This window comes from Limulus polyphemus, unplaced genomic scaffold (assembly GCF_000517525.1).
Source record: "Limulus polyphemus unplaced genomic scaffold, Limulus_polyphemus-2.1.2 Scaffold351, whole genome shotgun sequence".
In the NCBI taxonomy this organism is placed as follows: Eukaryota; Metazoa; Arthropoda; class Merostomata; order Xiphosura; family Limulidae; genus Limulus; species Limulus polyphemus.
Window position 1 is genome coordinate 132306 of NW_013665961.1, and position 22907 is coordinate 155212.

The 22907-nt window shown below is 33.5% G+C and overlaps 1 protein-coding gene across 1 annotated transcript; it reads right to left on the reverse strand.

The window, feature by feature from the left end:
• Positions 1-3191: 3191 nt before the first annotated feature.
• LOC106457604 (tyrosine-protein kinase receptor Tie-1-like) lies at positions 3192-18238 on the reverse strand. The gene is made up of 6 exons (XM_013917041.2): positions 18133-18238; positions 14965-15170; positions 9065-9180; positions 7157-7316; positions 4268-4404; positions 3192-3351 (listed from the first exon to the last, which is right to left on the reverse strand). Exons 1-6 carry the CDS (start codon positions 18236-18238, stop codon positions 3198-3200), a joined length of 879 nt encoding a protein of 292 aa, XP_013772495.1. The 3' UTR covers positions 3192-3197.
• Between the last annotated feature and the right edge of the window lie 4669 nt (positions 18239-22907).

Below are 22907 nucleotides of genomic sequence, written 5' to 3' on the forward strand. Positions count from 1 at the left end.
GTGATGACTAGCTGCCTTCCCTCTACTCTTTCACTGCTAAATTAGGCGGCTAGCGCAGATAGCGTTCGTGTGGCTTTGCGCGAAACTCAAACCAAACCACACCGACCTCCAACATAGAAACTGGTAACTTTTTCAAATGCCTGCCAGAAATATTAGTATCGTATGGTAAAAATGCTTTTATTGTTAAAGTATAGCTTTATCCTTTGCGAATTAGTAGTCTGAAAGATAACAGAATCTGTTTCATATTTCATCGTCCGAATGAATCTTGTAGAGGCTTACGTGAAACTTGAGAAATTTATTTCCCAATTTAAGGATCACATAGTAAAAATTATATGTCAAATTTGAGGAGGAGGTTTGTAAAACGGCGATCTCTTTCAGTATTTGAGGAAAACTATAAATTTTCCTTTCAGTCCTAAAATACTGAGCGAATGGCGCAAAAAACAAAAGCGAAAAAGAAGTCGATCTGTTCTCAATCCTGTTACGGAGCTCAAAATTATTGAGTTTGTCGACAGCGTGAAACTACCGTCACGGAGACAAAGTTATCTGTGTCAGTTTTCATTTAAATGCAAAACTCGATCGTCTAACAGAAGAGATGAGAAAAATATATCGATCCTTGTGGGCTCGAAAGAATAAAAAATGGATTTACAACTTAAAATTGGGAAAACAAAAACTATGGTATGAGTCTGAAGTTGTAATAAAAAAAAATGAGGATGATCTCTCAAAAATACCTGGGGCTTCAATTGATCTATATATATACAGAGAGACGGGAGAAAATTCGCAATGATTTTCATCCCCAACAAATGTTCTAAATAAATCTGTTACTAATGACAGTATCATCATTTTTTGAGATCCTCCTAAACAAGATAAAAAGGACAGAGTTTATTTCATCCTATAGAGTGACATATAAATCGGGAGCAAATAATAAATGGTTAATAAGAGCTGTAGAAACGTCGTCTGAAAAAGTTTTTATTGTAACAATATATTCACATTGTTCTTCCATTTGTAAAGTGATAGGAATTTGTGTCGTGAGTGAAACAGATCCAAAAGAAGAACTTTTGAAAATAGGGAAGAATGTTTCCTTCAACCAGCCAATTACATCTGAGTTATTTCTATGCAGTCCAAATGTATTTCATGAGTAGCAATGTTTTCCAATAGAAGTAGCATCAACCAGCGAGGATTTTCGTTTGTATGCGAAGGAGCGTCACATGTTCTAATGAAACGACATTAAGGCTGCTTTTAAGGGAAGCAGTGAGAGTCTTAGGGGCACATTTAGCTCATTTTGAACAAGTTAAACTTGAAGACTTCGTAAAATACCTTTTAAGACAGAAATCCCAACCACTTTTGCATCTATTAACTACTACCCATTACGTGTAAAAATCTTTGTCCCCGATGTTCAAAACATCAGTGTTTGTTTCTGACTAGATCTTTTCTTGACTATTAATGCAATTATTTACTATGCTTACTTTGCAGTGTATTATTTTGGATTATTAGAGTCAATAACACATATCATGGCTGGTGGCTCAGTGGTAAGTCTGAGGGCTTATAACGCCAAAAAGTGGGTTTCAATACCCACGGTGGATACAAAATCGATAATTATAGGTAGGCAATCAATGATCTATAAGCAAAAGAAGAATTTTATTGATGGTGGAACATATAACATGTTCCAGTAGAAGATAAACCAGTGTTCTTTTGAAACATGTAATATATTCCACCATCAATATAATTCTTCCCTATGCTTATAAATCATTGTTTGCCTACCTACTATTGTATTAGCATAATGTCCTTCCTTGCCCTAGAACATAGATAGTCTATTGTCAGCTTTAGGCTTAGCAACAAATAAACAAACAATAATAAATATCATATGACTTAGATCAATTATAAGTGCAATGTTAAATTTAGTAAAATTAATAAACTAGTTCTTTTAAAATTGCCAGTAAGAAGAAAATTCGGTTTTCTTATATAATAAACTATCAACCGAATGTGCACGAGCTCGGTCTATTTGACCCACTCCGTACTAACGAAGGGATATTGTACACAGAAAAACGGATCAGTAACAAAGGTGATATTCATGGGAAGAATAAAGAAAAGCTTTCGTTGATCTGGCAGTTTGCAAGAACCCCTAAAACCTTCGAAATACATCCCTACTTTTTTTTTTCTCAGAATGTTAAAAGATATTGGTTGAAGTGTGACGTTAAACAAGATGCGAAAGCACTAATAATACATTGAAATAAAATCAATAATTATTTATTGTTTCAACACTACTTAGGTTTCTGAACTTTATTCAATAAACGTCATACAGGGTAATCCTGCAAACAAAGGTGATGAAACACTTTGTAATTATTTTAGAGTGTTTTATTTTCTATTTTCAGAATTCGTACACTAATGAAAACCGCTTTTCTTATGTTTTATAATGTTCACAAGATGAAACTGTGTCCCGGGCCGCAACGTTGTGAACATTAGAACATTTATTTATCACTTACCTTTGTGTGTGTGTGTGTGTGGTGTAAGTTCTGTCCATTTTTGTTTTCAGTTTTTTATGTAAGTTTTTGTATCGTCATTATTTACCATTGTAACATTGTTAATAATACTTTGGGTATACGTTTAACTTGCAAAGAAGTAGAACAGATAATAAGCATTAAAAATCAACAAAGCATTTAGAGAAAAATTAGATTCAGTTCTAGGTGCGAAGATAGTGTTTAATAACGTAATGTACACAGTCGACATGGGTTCCAAGCTTCACCTGACTTACTGAAATGCTTGCTCGGAATATTAGTGACAAATTAATCAGAATTTAAACCAAATATTAACAACAATCAGGTGTGTCTATAAAAATTTTATTAGTTATAGTTGATCAGAATGTTCTCTGATAATCGTACCTTTAAAAGAACACTAGTGTCTGAACGGTTCTTTTCACTACAAAGTAATGCAAACAATTTGAAAAACGTAAAAATACATATATTTCACGATACAGAATGAGAATGAAATTTTCACTTTCTCCAATATTTATATTTTTCAAAAACTTTTAGTATTGTTTTTACTATCGCTCAGTCAAGAAGAATCAAAATAATCTTCTGTCACTACACTTAGTTTTCATCAAAAACTTTAAACTATAAAATCCATAGACAGAGCTGCCATCTATTGGTGATACAGAACTCGCAATATCTTCATCGCAGTAAGCAGATGCACTTTATCTCGAGCTAAATAGGACAAGTATCTGGACAAGAACTTGAAGACTGGAGGTTAAGGTAACCTGATGTGAGAGTTATGTAATCTTCTAAGTACTGCACGATCTCTGAAAATCCTGGTCTGTCGTTAGGATTTTCCTCAAAACAGCGTTGGATCACTGTGTAACTAAAATCAGAAAACTATTATTTAATTTTTTTAATTAATCTTATATCAATTCACGTTCTGTGTTTGTGAATTTGTTTATCTGCAAATAGATGTGGAACTAGCAGAAATATACTTGGTAGGCGGAACAGAGGTCACCAGGAGGGAGCGTGTTCTTATCAGTACGTGGTAGCCCCTACCCTTATTTGGGATATCAATATCAAGGGGGCGCAAGAAACGCGACTGGGAGGTCATCCAGGTGTGGTAGAGGCCTAGAAGTCAGTTTTCAGTGTTGCCGAATCCGAACATGACATCGGAATTTATCTTTCTGTTACCTAGTCTCGGGATCCTGGGGACGTCATGTTTATAACTGTGTTCGTATACCCACTCATAAGTTAATGGGACCAAACGTGCCATTAATGTTCAGGTAACACAGGCAGGTATCGTAACGGGGGGGGGGGGGTAATTTTAGGGTACGCCCTTTGTGGTAGCTATAGAAATAAGTGAAAACTATGGAGGAGCTTGATAGGTACACTGAGGCCTTTTTTAATCACAAAGTGAGAGGGGTCTTAGAACCCCGCAGCGAAGCACGGATATTTTATGCTAATCAATATAACTAAACAAATGTCGGTTTGATATTAAAACTTTCAGTTAGTAGGGACAATCAGTGATGTTCCGTTGGTAGAAAATGAATATTTTCTACATGTAAATTGCAAACATATAACTTAACACGTTCGCTATATTTACACGCAGATTTCAAGTTTTACGTATATAAACATACGTCAATACTTGATCTTTTATTTATATTTTTCAAACATATATAGTCGTACCAGAAATAAAAAATGAAATAATTTTGAGAGATTCAACATACTTCCATCAAGTACATCCAATAACAATGATGTTACACCTGCTTTTGTATACATTACAACGCTGTACTCACATGTTATCTGGACAAACGGTTGGGCGACTGAGTCTATTTCCAGACGTCAGAAAGGGTAATATTTCAATGTTCGCCAGGTCGAAGTAGGGGGTCTTGGCCAAGGTTAGAATCTCCCAAATGGTGACACCGTAAGACCACTGCATACAAAATCATAAGTAGAAAGTAATTTTACACTACGTATAATTAATATTTTTTTGTCAGAACACTGTTATCTTTATCAATGGTATGCAGATTTCAAGTTGAGTTTAACCTTACAATCATGGGCGCCCACAGGAAGTGAAAAGGGGGAGTCACTTGACCCCCCATGGATTTTCAAAAAGAAAAAATACTAGATATGTGAAAATTCTTCTTCTATGTTATTGGAAAAATCATGAGGTATTTGTATTTCGATTTCATAATTTTTGAAACTTGAGTTACTTGACCCCCTAATTTTTTTTTTTCTGCGGGCGTCCTTGCTTTCAATGTTATACTTATGGATTATAATTCTGTATTTTAGACTTTTCTCTTAACGTTACATTCAATTTAATTAGGAGAAACAGTTGTTGATAAAGTAAATCTTACTTATCGTTATGATTCTCCTAAAAATGGTTCCTTTCTTATTTCGACAACGTTGCGCTGAAGTAGTTATTATCTCCACGCTTATTAATACCCACTGAGTTTCGAGTAAGAAAAACGTAAAAGTAACAACATTTTTGTCTAGGATATTAGATAACTAAATACTTAGTTCAGTCCAGCTGTAGGATTGACTGTGGTACTTTAAGTGTGCACAAGATATAACACACTTGTAGGTTTTGTTAGAGTGGTCCAGCTATAGGATTGACTGTGCTACTTTAAGTGTACACAAACTGTAACAAAACCGTTATCTCAAACTGTTCAGATTATTAATTTCATATTTTTATTATCCTTCCTTCAATTCTATATTATACGCATGTTTTGATGATAATTAAAAGTTACATATTTTTGAAATTCAAATGACACATGTCCATATTAGTCGTTTTTGTTTCGTCTCATTCTCTTTCGTCCTTGTTTTATCTCTTTCTCGTTCGTCGGTTTTGCTAGAGGAACATCATTTTAGTACTAAATATAGTTACTAAAGAATAAATGTGAAGCCCTATGAAATTTCCCAAACAGATATAACTTAGTGAAAAGTGGAAAATCGAATGATATATTTGTCTTCACATTTATTTTTAGGTATTTGAAATAGCTAGTTGTGTGGCTGAATAATTCGCAAGAATAAAGTTGTAGAACCAATTATACGTATTCTTGAAATTCCTATATAAATATTGGACTACTGCGTGAGTACAAGACACATCAAAACATCATATACGTAGTTTGGTAGTAGTTTTTCTTTTTTTTGGGGGGTTAAGTACACAGCTGCAAAATAGGCAAGTTGTGCTGTGCCGATCACAGGAATCGAACACCAAATTTAAGTGTTATAAACCTTCGAGCTTGCTGCCAAACCGCCTGAGGTAGTCAGTATTTAAAGTTTCGTAACAACTGGCCATCTATGGTTTAGTTTCATTTTAGTTTAGTGGCTTAACAGAAATGTCGAATTTCCATTATTTTCCATTTTCAACATAACATACTACCAAAAGACAAATAAGCATAGCATCCAGCTAAGTAGTGTTATAAAGATTAAGTCACTACATAGACAAGTATGTTAGGCTTTGGAATTGGTACTGGGACAGGTGCGTGATTCATTATGTAAATAATACACGATCCAATCTAAACTATTCTAAAACACCGCTCAAGTAAAGTATTGAATGTTTTATTCAGATAATGAACTATTGTGTAACTGTAACCTACCAATGATCCTTTCCCCCTGAAAGGAAAGTCACTCAGTGTCATTACCGGTAATGTTTTTTATTTTATTTTCCAAGTTAACGTGCGCTTCCTAGTAGGCATCCTTTGAACAGAGTTTTGTTAACATGGCATCCTTTATAAAATATACCAGAGTATTAGATAGGTTGATGTGTGTGTTTCTCAATAGATATCCTATGACAATATATGTATATATTGTATAACAGAGCTATATATATGTATGACAATAGTTATAAAATAAGTTTGTTTGTTTGCTTTGTCGCGAATTTCTCGCAAAGGTACACGAGGGCTATCTGCGCTAGCCGCCATTAATTTTAGCAGTGAAAGACTAGAAAGAAGGCAGCTAGTCATCAGCACCCACAGCCAACTCTTGGGCTACCCTTTTACCAACGATTAGTGGAATTGACCGTCACACCTAACCACCTGACTATGCCAGGCCCTATAAAATAATCCTAAGTATTATACAAACTAAATGTACCATCAATGTAGAATAACCTGAAATTTATGTTCAAGTATTAGAGTAGAATACTAGACAGGAATATTGAACTACACCTGAATGTTGTTTTTCTTTAGTTATTCGTGTCATTTGTGGGTAATTAACCTGACAAATTGACTTTTATATTATAATTTAACTATGAACTTGCTTGGTATATGTGCTTTATATTATTTAAAATGCACCTCAGTGGCTCAGCGGCAAATTTGCAGGCTTACGACGCTAAAAGTTCGGTTTCGATACCCGTGGTGAGCAGAGTACATATAGTTCATTGTGTAGCTTTGTGCTTAATAACAACCAACCAGTTATTCACAGTTAATACTGTTTAGTTAAAAACAAAGCCAATTTCAAGTTAATAAGTATTTTTAAAACTTGTTCAAATACCTGCCGTTTTAAACTCAAAAATACTTTTTGCCACACTAAGAATACAAAAACTGAGTGATTTAGATTTACCATAAAATATTGATTAACCAGGACTGACAAAAAACAAAAGATGATACGTTCATTGGAAACATAGTTTGGCTTTTTCGATCATTAGTACACAAAAAAAATTAAATCTGCAACTAGATCTTTACCACATCAGACTTCTCAGAGAATTCTCCACAACGCATGCTTTCTGGAGCCATCCAACGAATAGGCATACACCGCTGTCGGGATGTTTTCATGGAACTATTAGCAGAAACTGTCTGTGCTAGACCAAAGTCTCCAATTTTTACCACGAAATATTCGTCCAACCTGCATAAAACACAAACAATCACATATAAAGAATGTCAGATATAAAAAAAAACTGTTTAGTGTAGGTAGTATTATTAATATATTTATTTTGTGTTTATAATTCATTGAGTCGAGGCTATGGAACGTTGTGTTTGCAATCCATTGATGCCAAGCATATGGAGATTTCTAGAAGGCCTAAGTGATAGACGTATAAATAGCTGCGACCAGACGATCGGAAAGAGAGAGAGAGAGAGTAAAACGTAAAGTCACGGGAAAGAGAAGCTTGGTGAGAGAAAAGTTAGAAAATGCAAAGTTTACTGTCATAGGAGTGAAAGGCCTAATGGTTGATATCTTACAGTGAGATTAATAGTCTGAAAGAGATAAGGAGAATGAGGGTGTTCTAAGCTGATTCAACCCGCCTGTGTGGACTTTGACGAAAAAGCAGATGATTATTGGAAGTGAAAGATACAGCTGCAGTAATTCACGCGACAGCGTAAATGAATTATATACGGATACTAATGCGATAAAAATAGAGAAAAATAGTTCGAGTTGTTGAGTGAATTCTAAAGCAATTGAATACACCTAAATGGTCGTTTGACAAGAAGAAAACTGTATAGTGCTTAGGATAAAAATATGATCGCCACAGTGTAAAGAATTTTGTACATACGTTTAACTTGTTTCGAATATTTATATATATATATGTGTGTGTGTGTGTGTGTGTGTGTGTGTATTTTTAAAAACAACAAGTGGAGTGCTAGCTGTTCGTTTATTGTCGAAGTTATCGTCAAAACGTCACAGACACCTATTGTATAAAAATCCTTAGCCCAACACACTTATATACTTATTTTGATATACTACAAAAAAGTAAGTTCCTGATAAAGAACATTATGGATAGTCAGTAAAGGAAAACTGTACACATTCAGCGAATTTTAATGTTTCATTACTTACAGCCAAACAACTAGTGCAAATAAATAAATCTTCACAGATCAAGTAACTCATTTCAGCAACATTGTTTTTATACGGTTCTTCTGAGTTTATCATGAGACTGCTTTTCTAATTATTTTACTTTGAAAATAAAAGTGGTCGGTTTCTTAAGCAAAGCACAAAGCTACACAAAGGAATATTTTTGCTGTGCACACCACCGGTATCGAAACCCAGTTTTTTAAATTATAAGCCTTCAGACTTCCCGCTAAGTCACTATGGCGGGCAAAAAAGATTACAATTGAACAAATCATGGCAAATAAATAGCGAAGCTCCAAATCTGACTTAGCAATCTGGTAACGTTTTAATTCAACCAAGATTAGCAATACAATTAGTTTGATCAGAAGAAAGGTCAATTGACTTCTCTCAAACATTTTCACTAAGGCCTATGACAGAAACAGTTACTCAAATTAATGTATTCATCTAAACAGGATCTCAACATAACTTTAGAAATTTCTCTCTCTCTCTTGAACTTTGCTTAGTGTATGAAATAAGTTAAAACCAGAAAGTTATATTGTTTCTTTTGGAAATTGGTTTTATTCAAAACACGTATTAAAAAATACTAAATCTTTTTTTACATTGTAAGCAAGTTCTCTCTTGTGTTTTAAGAAGTAATTACGAAGGATAATATCCAGTGTGTCAGCAGTGAGTTTACGGACTTACAACTCTGAAGCCTGAGGTTCGATTTCCCGTTGGGGACAGTGTGGAAATAGTCCATGATGTAGCTTTGCGCTACAGCAAACAAAAAACGAAAGAAAATTGTTTGAATAGATAATTAGCTTACTTACATACAATTACGTGTGGCCAGATCCCTATGAATGTAACCCATCTCTGTTATATACTTCATTCCGTTAGCAATATGCAGACTGAACAATAGATGGCGTTTCATCAGTAGAACGTCTTCCTGTGAACAAAACATCTAGCATATTTCACTGAGGGAAAAACTACATTAACAATATGTACCCTAGATCTTAAAACAAATAAAAAAGTAGAGAATTCTAAAACCTAATTTACACAAATGGTTTACTTGAAATTAGGAATTTCAAATTTTATCAGGTTTAGTAAGTTTAAATTTTAATTTGGATCATATCGTATGCATCTCTTCCCTAGGTTTTCAGACTCACTTGTACACATATTAATTATGGTTTTATGCAATTATTCTAGTTTTCTTATAGAACGACGACTTAGTAACACTAAAATATTTTTACTTTCTTCTCTTATGAGGCCCGGATTGGCCAGGTGATTAGGGCGCTTTACTCGCAAACATGCTCGCCCTTTCAGCTGTGGGAGCGTTATAATGCGTGGGTCAATTCCACTATTCGTTGGTAAAAGAGTAGCCCAAAAATTGGCGATGGGTGGTGATGACTAGATCTGGTCTTTCACTGCTAAATTAGGGACGGCTAGCGCACATAGTCCTCATGTAACTTTGCGCGAAAATCAAAACAAACCAAACTTCTCTTATTATAGGAGTCACAAGGATCAAACAACTTTATGATCTAAATCAATAGTGATCCTGAAATCATTTATGTGGTTGGAATAGCTTTATCTTATAAATGATGTAGTTTTACATTTAGTCACTGTTCATAGACTTTGATAAGACGTCACTGATTTACTTGAAATAAGAAATATCTTAATATTCAAAACTTTTTAATTGCGTATGCGTCTCTTATACGAATGAAACGTAACGCAAATATTTTGCGATCGTAAATCTGGCATCCCTTTTCCTAAAAATTTATAGAATCAACATCTGAATAAATGAAACTTTCTATCTTTGATCTTCGCGAAAATATCATGAATGTACAAAATCACTATACGTATAGACAACTACAATTACAAAGGAAACAATAAGTTACTTAATAAAAATCAATCTATATAAAAATAAGAACCGGATAAAAAACAACGCTGGATATCTCTTGTAAAATCAAGTAAAAATACGTGTTAATTAGAACAATAACTCTCGTATATATTATTTATTACTTCAGACTCCCAGTATTTATATTTATAATTGTAGTTACAAAGGCTAGAATTTTTCTTTGAAAATTAATATTCGAGTTATTCTACAGCATTTAAGTCTATTTTAGGTAAATTAAGGATTTTTTTTGTCTTCGATGTGCCATAATTTTGTATTATCGTGAACCACAGTTCTACTATATGTCTATTAATGTTGACATTTCTGATTTCGAGACTAGTTTCTTTGAATAATTTTACCAAATTATATAGCGTTAGTTCTCTTGTTTTTTTGTTTTTTTCATGGTTGAAACTAACTTCAATTTGTAGTTAAATTGACTTTGAGTCAAAAGTCAACTCACAATTCAAAAGGAATACTTAAAATTAGCCAAAAGTTATGAAAGGCTGAGTTTCATGTCATAACAACTAATAGTAAAGTTAGAAAAAATTACCTTTAACCTACAGATAATTATAAGAGAACTTTTATCTTAACCGACGTTTCGCTTTTATGGCTTCTTCAGGACTAATACGTAAAACAGTTGGTGAAATAGTTGCGAAGTGGCATTTAAGCTGGAATATGACGTCATCGAATTAGTTCGACTAGTGTGAAAACTGTAAACTGGTTCCCGGCTGTTTCAATACTACTTTACACAGACAACCGGTATGCCTCGTATGGTCTGCGGATCGCGAGGCCTGACGTAAGACTCTCTCGTGATCTTAACTTTAAAAAAAAATCCATACGTAGTAGTTGCTTTCCATGAAACGTCAAATATAAAAAACAAAAACGGATTAACACTAACTACGCTAAGAAAAGCATGAAATAAAGTAAAATAAAAATGTTTATTTTGCAAAACAGCTTCCACATCACAAGGATCGTAAAAATTTATTAGTTAGATTACAAAATACAAACTAGAGGAGCACTCAGTAGAACGCATATCATGGCCACGCAGCGTTGATCATATTCGGCTCTCAAAAAACACGAAAATGTTGTATCTGTTGTTGAAATTTACAATGACTTTGAATTTTCTTACGTGAATGTTATAGAAAAAAATCATGTCTTAGAACATATAGTAGTTTTATCAGTTTACAGTCTAAAGAATAATACCTGTTGGTCAAAGTGCATTTTGTGTGCTCATACACTTCAATTTATTGTTCATGTATTTCAATTCTAAATGATTTTAATTATTTAAACTGTTTATATATATATATCACTTCACGTATTTAATTTCAACACAGTGATTTTATACTATAATTCAATACTATGATCAACGCAAGTTATTTCACTAAACTGTTCATATTCAATTTCATATATTGTCAACACATTTTAATACGTTGTTCATGTAAGTCAGCTTACCACATTATTCATATTGAAACGTTGTTCGTAAAGCTAGGCCTACCAGTGAACGTAGCCTGTGTCAAATGTTTTTCGAGAAATAAATTAATTTGTTGTCGTTACATAGACTGCATTTCGCATTATTTTTACAAGATAATCCAAAGAACCCACGGAACGATAAAACACATTACAATAATATGTACAAGTTTGATACATTGTTCTAAAATATTGGTTCAATGCGTTCTAAAGGATTTAATAGTATTACTCAATTAAAATTTCATTTATCTTATTCATTTATAAAGTACTCGTTTGAATTCGATGACTTATTTTTTAAGGAGGAATTATACTTTACTTTTGACTGTTATAAATAATTACTGTTCAAATAAATAAACAATTAAAAGTGTGTTTCTAATCGTTACCCTTTTATGATTTGTAAATGATTCATATAAAATTGATAAAAAGTTCACTTCACCAACTTAAAAGTTTGTTAACGTAATTTGATAATATAAATAGCGTTTCAACTACTACTGTGTCTATCATATCCAAGTAACCCTGATGAGCTCTGGTATTGGGCGAAAGGCCTCGTCGCTAATGGATATAGTAGATATAGTGTGGTTAAAATATTGTTATACATTATTTTTTGTTTCGTTCTTAAGTTCTTCGAATTTATTACGCCATTCTTGACATTTAGAGGAACTGAGACTATCAACAACCACAATCTGCTGACTCATGCTACTGAGAGTCTTACTGTAAAGATAACGCGTTTAACTTCAATAACCATCGTATTCTTCTAACAAACAGATAACCTGCAATCAAATCTTTCAGTTTTGTAAGCTAATGGAACTCTCGCTGAAAGGCTCACGCAACGGTTTTCAACATATGTCGTATCCTTTTTATAAAAAAAACAACAACAGAGAGATTAATAATCTTTCTGTTGTCTAAACTGAAGAGCTCATGCGACACCATTAGAAATCACTTACGAAACTATGTCTTTCATGCTTTCTTTCCTCTTTCCCCCTCCCAGTCCTATCCCCCACTTCGTGCACAACCCAAGCAATTTGTATATATAGCTCTCTGTCGTGTAGGCGGGCTCACGTTATCAATATCAATTGTGAATAGTCAGATTATGCGTCAGTAATCAATAAAAATAGAGTAAATACATTTATAAGCTATTGATTACCATTCAGCAACACCTTGAGGGCTCATATTTTTTAATTGTACCACGCCCCCTTCACTCCCACGGTAGCTCAGCAGTAAGTGTGAGGGCTTATAGCACTTAAAAGTGAGGTTCGATACCCGCGGTGGGCACATACAGGTAGCCTGTTGTGTAGCTTTGTGTTTAATAACAAACAAGGAAACTTATGGCCGACTGCAGCCCAGTGGTTAGCATGTTTGACTGTGGATCCGTGGCTCACGCCTCATTACCATTCGCCATTTTGGAGTTGTTGCTGCGTTATAAGAGTGACGGTAAAATCTCACTATTCGTTTAGAGTATCCAACGAGTTGGAGGTGGATGTTTTGACTGGTTGCCTTACCTCTAGTCTATCACTTCAAAACTGAGGACAGCTAGCGCAGACAGCCCTCTAATAACTTCGCGCGAAATTCAACAAATAATAACTTTTAACACTTTTTGCTTTTTCTAAACTTTATTACGTTGTATAACAACACAGTGTTTTTTTTAATTCAACTTAGATTGTTACTTCGCTTTTGTTAGTGAATAATTTGTCTTGTATATTGAGCTATTTGTTACTCATACCAAATTATCATAGAGTCGGTAGACAATACGTAGGAATGGCCAAGTTACTCAATAGGCATAATACAAATATGCACGCTAAAAATCAACAATGACAGAGAGTTTTACTTTAAAAGATGATTTCCACTCACTTTCATTTGTTTCTCTACCCAACAAGCCCCCCCAAAAAAGGCAAGAAACAATCGCTAAGATACTAAATCAGAAAGTAACCAACTCACCAAACTGTTTATCTTTCTTCTTCTTGTTTCAGTCGAGATAACTCTACAACCACTTTATCACTAACGTCAGTTTAAACCTAAATCCACTCTATGCGTTCCTGGGCAGTGCACGATGTCATCGCTTAGTCATAATAACTAGTAGTAGTTTTCAAAAAATAATAATTCTAGTGTAAACGATGTTATCATTACCCCTTGAAGAAATTTACAGAAATTTGATGTTCCTTTAAAAAAGGAAACAGGGCGAAACAGGAATTACTAGCCGATAATAGACGAACATTAGACTACTGTAGCATGTAGAATACTCAATGCTTTGTACACTATACAATCATTGTCTTTAGGGAACCAACACCTGTATAATATGTATGAAATGAAGGAGTAAAAAAAAATGTATATATAATATCAAATTTTATTACACACATTCATTGAATACACTAACTTTCAGTCAGAGGAAAAAACGTCACAAATTTAATATTACACCGTAAAATGCATACTTGTCTTTAATATTACTGAAATCGGAAGTTATATATTTTGCAGTTTGTTTATCATAATATCATGGTCATGTCAGGGTAGGCATAAATGTAGTGTAACTAAGAGCCTAGAACTTACGTACAAGAAAACCATGTTGATTCAAAGCATGTCTTGATTATTACAGACTCTCGATACGATGTCGGTCAAACTGACCAACCTCATAACCATTTTGTACTTGTGCATTTTACAGTGTAACTTTAAATTTTAGTACTGAAAGTCATGTAGGAATGATCTATATATAGTTGTATCGTCCCTACCTTCATGTTTGCATCTCTTTTGACACTGCCTCCCAACATCATCTTACATTTACAAAATGTATTTATTACTTTAGTTAAATGGATAAGAAGCTAAATGCGTTAAGAAATCCTAAGTTATGTTGGTTTATTAAAAAAATCATATATTAAAAATTACAAAAACCATAAATGAAATGGTATTCTATTCTGTTAATTTACGCGGATAATCCAGTACACCTAATATTGAAACACAAATGTCGTACTCAGATTGTTAGCTATTTTTCTTCATATCCACATTTTCCCCATGTACCTCAGTTTCTTCCCCCAGTAACTCATCGGTGAGCTTGAGAGCTTATAAAGCTAACATTTGGAATTCAATTCCTGCACTGATAGCCTATCGCTTAAATAAACAAACAAACCAAATCTCCTCATCTTATGAATAAGAAATTTTCATTGGCATTTTGCGATATCAAAGGTTGAGATGTAAAATACAATATCTTTATTATGATAAACTTGGACTCAATCTCAGACACAGGTCGTAAAGTTTCGTCACTTATAATAAATTGTAGTAAATCTCTCTGGAACCGTACAGTCAAAAGTTGTTGAAAAAAAAAGATTCACATCCATTATTCTTGTTGTAAGCATTTTCTGTATTTATATAACACATAACTCCCACCTGTTGAAATTGTTCTTGCTGTTCTTGTTTCCGCCGGAGATAGCTCTGAAGATCCCCGTTCTGCATGTAAGGGAACACAATAACTGGAAGCTGCAGGTTAAGGTCAACCGTCACAGCCATTAAACCTACCACATTTCGATGACGACACTCTGACAGTACTAAAGCTTCTTCGATGAAAGCAACAACATCAACTTTGCAACAGGTATCTGTGGGAAAGGTACAGATGAAAACAATACATTTTAGTACACTGTAAGTTACAATGAACCTGAGGCACTTAGAGTTCAATGGCTTATAAAGAAAATAAAGTGGATACAAAAAGCAAATAAAGGTGTAAATGTCGTGTAGAGTTATGAACAACATGAGACAGTTACATAAAACATAATGGTTTTAGGATCGTAATGGGTCATGAAATCATGAAGCAGTCACATAAAGCACAATGGCTTTAGGGTCGTAATGGGTAATAATAGTATGAGAAAATCACATAAAACCTAATGGCTTTAGAGTCGTAGCGGATAATAATAGTATAAGACAATCACCCGAAATCTAATAGCTTTAGGGTCGTAGTAAGTTATAATAGTATGAGGCAATCACATAAAATCTAATGGCTTTAGGGTCGTAGTGGGTAATAATAGTATGAGACAATCACGTAAAACCTAATGGCTTTAGAGTCGTAGTGGGTAATGATAGTATGAGACAATCACATAAAACGTATAAATGTTTCAAAGTATTGTTGAATTGTGTTCACACATATCCTTCACCCCCACCACCAATACAACATTCTTAACTGCCACGAGTTGACTGTGATAGTTTTGATAGTTGATTTAATCGTAGAAGGGCTGGGCGTGCCCCAGTGGCTAGAGTGTTTGGACTGTGAATCTGAGGATTTTGGCAGATGTTTCACTGCGTAAAAAACAACAACAAAAAACAGTCCATAAATTGGTGTCATGGGTGCGCTTTAAGAATGACAGCAAACTATTTGGTTAGACTGGAGTAGCCAGAGTGTTGGTGGTGAGTGCTGTGGACTGGTTGACTTTCCTCTAGCTTATACGAAAGAGACTCACCACCAACCCACTAGATGCTCTTGTTTGATCGAACAGTGGGATTTGAATATCATTCTTATAATTGACCCATGGCCCCAAAGCGCGGAGCATGTTATTGCAGCTTTGTTCGCGAACCATTAATCCTCGGAGTTCACAGTCCAGGCACACTGACCATAGAACACACCAGGTATTTTACACTTGTAACAACACTGACCTTATAATATTTCTTTCCGGCGTAATTTTTTTTTCGTTAACCAGGATGCAGAAAAGAATTGTTATACCTTTTAACGTTTTCAAGGCGACCATTGTTGGAGGAATATCACGTAAAAATCTTCCTTTGTGTACAGTAGCAAATGCACCTGCGATACGACAGCCAAACAGAAAACAACATGAGTACATCAACAGAAAACAACATTTTATTCACATGAAAAGAAGAAACAACATTATTATACAGTTTAGTTGATATACTCGAAAAAAGAAATATTATATGATATAGAAGAGCAAGTTTCAAAACTATATTGTGTTATATACAGCGTCCCAGCATTTACTTGGATCTGAACAAAATGTTAGAAATCGTGATATTTGCCAAACGACGTATTCTCAATCATACTTTTATGAATAAATGAAGTTTTACGTTCTACCACTACTCTTAACCACACGTTAGAACTACAGTTAATTAGTCGTATTTTTTGTAGTTTTGTGTGTTCAGTATTTCAATTTTTCTCAACTTTCAAGTGCTGATGTTTGTTTTAATGTTCAAGCTGAATAATCTTTAAAAGTCAGTTGACACTTGTTGCACTTTCTTTTTTGTCACTAGAGGAAGCGTACAATAAAAATTTCATGGTGTTAAATAATTATCAAACATTCTGGTAAAAGGCCTTGCGAATGAAAGGTTCTCATGTTATTCCACTGAGTGAAGAATATTACCCTGATTAAAATTGTGTTCGAGAAAATATTTACTTGAATACTGCCTAACTTTGTCGGAATGTGGATGGGGGAACTAATTGAATCTAATATAGTTGTTGATAATAGTGTATGTAACACTAATGGGAAAAAAAGTTGGATGGGGAAGCACGTGCCCCTTGTATTAGACGCCTGTTATCTATGTTATTATTATTATGTGTTATGCAACGAAAAAACAAACAACATAGATTAAATGTATCAAGAATTTGTCTTCATTTTGTTCGGGAAATCTTCAGTTTATTCTAGTTTAAGCTTTTTATCCCTTGTTCTTTTCAATATCAAGAGCAGATTTCTTTTTTTTTCACATTCCTCTTAATTTCTCTATTTCGAAATCAAAATCAGAGGCCTATAAAAATAACATTAAAGATTTATGTTTTTCTGCCCAAGAGGTCTTTCGTACAATACCAGAACTCGTTAGTTGAGCTAGACGATGAAACACAAACATTCTCTGAAACCCTATTTATATATACAGCATAACATTTTAAAAGTTATGGTATAAACGCGAAAACTAGCGAGGCATTATATTTTGGAATCCGCAAACGACCAATTAAGAGGAATATGAAAAAATGAAGAAGAAAAACAACTGCATTTAATGAAATTTTTATCACAGATTTTATTGATTTGTAATACTGCGTCATCTTTCAGCGTTTAAAGTAACTATTATGTTGTTGTGAAAAAAAAATTGTCTGTATTACTGAAAATTGACTTCTAGCACTGACCCTCTATAAAATACGACATCGAACTGTGATGGCTTATAGTGGTAATCCTAAATTAATCACTTTAATAACAGTAATAAACAGTAAAATTTTAACTACTTTACTGAAATTATAAGATTTCTGATAAATATTACTGCAATTTTATTGTGAATAGCCCTAGCTTTATTTATTAGATTAGCATTATAGATTTATCAAGTAAAATATCTGTTGAATTATTTGGAAAATTAATCTTGGTTTTACAATATAAACATTTCTAGCTTTATAAGCAGAAATAATAATATATTACCTATTAATAAGATGCACAAATGTAAATTCTAGTATTGTGGTACTAAGTACAGAAAAGCCATGGATGATTTTAAGTCTCTAACCTCTTTTTTTTTTCAGTTTCAGATCTCTATAATTTTACTCACTAAACGATTCAGATTTTACCTAGCAGTGAAAATCCATACCTTCTCCAACTAATTCCATGGATTCTACTTCTTTACGAGCCACGAGCCATGGACGAAGTTTTTTCTGCTGTTCATCCGTCAGTAATGATCTTAAAATACACCCCATTCTTGCTGTATAGACACAACAGCCGTTAAAAATAGAACTCGTTTGTAACATATTACCTTATCTAGAGTAATTATTAAATAGTATTAGTGATCAACAACCTTAATAATAAAGCCAAATAGTAAAGATTAAAATTTGGTCTTTAAAAAAATTTAAATGTACCTACATAAAATTATATATATATATATATAAGTTTTAAGTACTTTCCTAAGATTATTACACAAAGAAAAATTATTTTGAACAAAAACTAATATGATTTTCTTCTAAATAGCCCTGCCTTCATTTTGTATATGGTGTTACAGCTTTGCTACGGATATGTGGTAATACAAAAGAAGACATCTAACTGTGAAAGCCTATAGTTGTTTTTACTTTTACATAGGTTTGTTAGTTTACTTATATTACTGTATAAGTTTGTCAGTTTACTCGTATTTCTCCTAGTGTTTAGCTGTAACTTAAATTGTGTTATGTAAAAGAAACTTAACTTATAGTCATACGAATAATAATGATTATTTCTCAAGGTAAAAGTTAACAAACTTGAAAATAATTTATTGCATTGTAATTATTGCTTGGTGGTGCGAGTGGATGTAGGCATTATCGAGTGGTGGTTATTCCAAATTCGCCCTCTACCGGATGTTTGTGCGCATTTCTCTTATACATTAATATTTCCAACTCTTTAGCGAATTCCTTTTGTGCAAATGTGAGAAAAAAAGATAATCTGCTGGAAAAAATTATCCTTTGAAATAACAATAATTAATTGTTAGTGAAAACCAAAGACGAATATTTACTGACATGCGTGTTTTCTGCAAACAACTATACATATAATTTAAATTTTATATCGAGGAAGCAAAATAATGTTATTATATCAGAAAGAATGCACTGACACAATTTCTAATAAGCGTTGGTTCTATGAAAATAATTGAAATAAGTTACACAACAGAACGAGTTAATCGGTACTGACATCTTATATTTACGAAAGTAATTTCATGAAGCCCATAAAGAGCTTTTACTTGTGGTGAGCAGAGCACTGATAGCCCATTGTGTAGCTTTGTGTCCGTCTATAAGTGTAAAGTGCATGCTGTTGTTAGCACACTATATTTTATACAGTTTTGAAATAAAAAGAAAGCATTCCCTCACCACCCTGGTGTTATATTTACATCCACAACTTACGTGCAATCTAAAGGAAAAGAGATAAACTAAGTTTTCTCTCTATAACTAATATTTAGTATTTTAACATAGATTTAGCGATAGACTACGTAATGTTACGTAATTTTGTACTAAATGGTAATATTAGAAAATCAAAGAACACGAACACTTTGTATTGAACCAATATTTATATATTATCAACTCACTTTTAATTTGGTTTGTTTTGAAGTTCACGCAAAGCTACATAAGGACTATTTATGCTAGCTGTCCCTAAATTAGCAGTTATAGACTAGAGGGAAAGCAGCTAGTCAATACCACCGCCAACTCTTTGGCTACTCTTTTACCAACGAAGAGTGGGATTAACAGTCACATTATAAGGTCCCCACGACTGAAAGGACAAGCATGTTCTGTGTGATGTGGATTCGAACCACCAGGTCTTGTTAAGCCCTCACTTTTCGAGAAAGAAAGTCTACCTTCCGAAAGCGCTAGAGCTAATGGATTTCTTTTTGTGTTATTTATCCATATTTGTGATCTTAACGTATCTTATTGGCATCTGAAGGTACCGTATATATGTACAATCGAAAAACCCTAGTTAAATATGGTTGTTTGGCCTCAGGTTAACATTATTCACACTTTTTTTTTGCTTCGTAACGTGTGCAAACTCGCTTGTGAGTCGTGTGGTCCCATAGGTTAAGAGTATCACAAGGTAGTGCTTTGAATGGTTTAAAAACAGGGGAGTTACAAACCAGAACTTGAAAGCTGTGATCACAACTTACACGTAATTTCTATCGTATGTAATTAGATGTGTTTATATTAGGCTATAAACTGTTCAGATAAAAAAAAAATCTTCTTTTGTTGCAAGTCTTTTATGCCGCTTCTATACTTTTCTTTTGTTTAAAGGTCATTAAACTCCGAAGTCTTGGGAGACAGTATAAAAGTTCCAGAATCTTTGTTGTATTTTATTTTCTTAATGTTTACTTATGTCATAATGACGAAGTATGACAAATGCTATGTAAACAACAACAGTCAATTGTTTGATCAAACCGATACATTCGACAACGTAGAATCAAACAGACTCACGACAAAAAAGTAAAGAAAGACTCCTTGTTTATGTAATTCCTAGATTACACTCATGAAGTACAGTTCCGAGGAAAGTTCAAATACAAAATAAAATAAATAATGCTGAAGGTGGCCATATTGTGTATGTGAATCTGAAATTCAGTTCAACCGTTTCTTACATAGACTAAATAACTTCTGCAGATATAACTTTCTAAATTAAAAGAAAAAAAATTTACGTTTAAATGTTTTCAAAGTCAAACTAGAAAAATTGTTTTATTTTTATTTTTTTTACTTATGTTAAAGCCCAAATGCATATAATTGTACCTGATTTTTAGCTTACAAAAAAGAAAGAAGACAGATCGTCAACAGCACCCATCGCCAACTGTTGGGTTACTTTTGTATGTGAATAGCGAGAACTGACAGTCACTCAAAGAAATTTTTTGCCAACAACGGGTCACGAAGCGTAAATCCTGGAATTCGCAGTCTGAGCACGCTAAATACAAAGTCACGCCCGGCCCATGTGAATTTACAGGTGATACTTTGTTTGTTTGTAATTAAGCACAAAGCTGCACATTGGACTATCTGTGTTCTGCTCACCACGGGTATCGAAACTCAGATTATAGCGTTGTAAGTCCGCAGACATACCGCTGTGCCACTGGGGGGCAGGCACTTAGAGATAATTTTGATTAAGTTGAACAATGTGTTTATTTCTTTTAGCGCAGAGCTACACAATAGGCTATTTGCGCTCTCTCTGTTTACCTTATGGAATCGAATCCCGGCCTTTAGCGTTATAAGTAAGTAGCTGACCTACTGGAGGAACTGATTAATTTGCTCTATTTAAAGTCAGTTTAAAGTTGAAAACATACACAACTTATTTTCCGTCTAATCGTGTTTCGTATTTCTAAAGCACTGTTTTATACACAGAATATTTCAACAATACTGAAAGCTAAGCGTGCTTCTTATCCTAAAGTACTGTTTTACACAATTAGTGTATCATAAATATTGAAAGCTAAACTTGCGAAACAAAGTATAAAAGTCCCCCGGTGGGACAGTGATAAGTCTACGGACTTACAACGTCAAAATCCGGGGTTCAATTCCTGCTGTGGATACAGCAGAAAACCTAATGCTGCTTTGCTCCAAAATAGATAAAAAGGGGTAGGAAATTATATGTTCTACACATCATTATTTTAATGAAAATTCCGAGCTTGATGTGTTAACGTTAGGTCTCAAATGAAACAATTTAACCTTAGGCTAATTTATAATTAATTTTTTAAACTGTAATTTCTTGTACTTTATATATATATATATATTGAATACGATAACGAAACACCATATAAATAATTAATTTGAGAACTATTCGCTTTTTGGTAATCATAACGCATGGAATTTCAAAACATCAACAGTAATTAGATAGCCATTTCTATCTGTTGTATTTTCAAGTAATTAATTCTAGATTTCTTTGTTAATTGAGAAAATTTAAGAATTTAATTTTAACCCAAATGTTCTAAGTATTATTCACAGTTTATAGTTACTGAAAGTTTTTCCTTCGAAGTATAAAAACCCTTATTAAATACATCTTCATTACTTGTATAAAAAGTTTGTTTGTTTGTAATTAAGCACAAAGCTACACAATGGGCTATCTGTGCCCTGCCCACCACGGGTATCGAAACCCGGATTCTAGCGTTCTAAGTCCTCAGACATACCGCTGTGCCACTGGGGGCGTATAAAAAGTTAAAAATAAAATCATATTTTTATTATTATTGCCATTTATTATCAAAATTAGCAGAATTTCCAGATCTGGTTACTTTCTGTTGAATACTATTTTGCATCTAGCTTTACATTACCTTGTGACATTGAAAATTAATATCCTCACCTTGTTAAATAATTTAATTACTAAATATAAATATATTTTTATATTGAAACCTCAATAGAGAGAGACCTAAAAATATAAAATCTGATTAACATATAAATAACATTTAATGGAAGAGGTAAGTCCTTAACGTTTAATAATTTTAGTAATTATCAGCTCTATACAATATCCCTATTGTTCTAAGTCTTCCTACCCTCATAACCTTCTGTCTGGCTGACTTCATCACATATGACCTTTTTGTTCAATATGTAGCAGTTCTTCCGATGACGAATAGCAAGCTGAGAGTTACGCCATTGTAGATGTCTCTTCTTCTTCCGAATAGCCCATGTTATCAAGAAGGCCAATGAGACTGTTAGGCTCACAATTAATCCAATCAGCAAAGCAATGTACATGATAAGGGGGGAATGTTGCTGATCTTGTGAAGTATTCATGTTATCTGAAGACTCTTCGAGACAAAAAGAAAAAAAGAAAAAAGAACGAACATATTAAAAACTTGAAAAGCAAAAAATAGAAACATTACAAAAGTTATGTATTTTTTTGAAGTCACTACTTTTATATTTTGTTCCTTAAGGTATAATATTGATTATATATATATTGTTG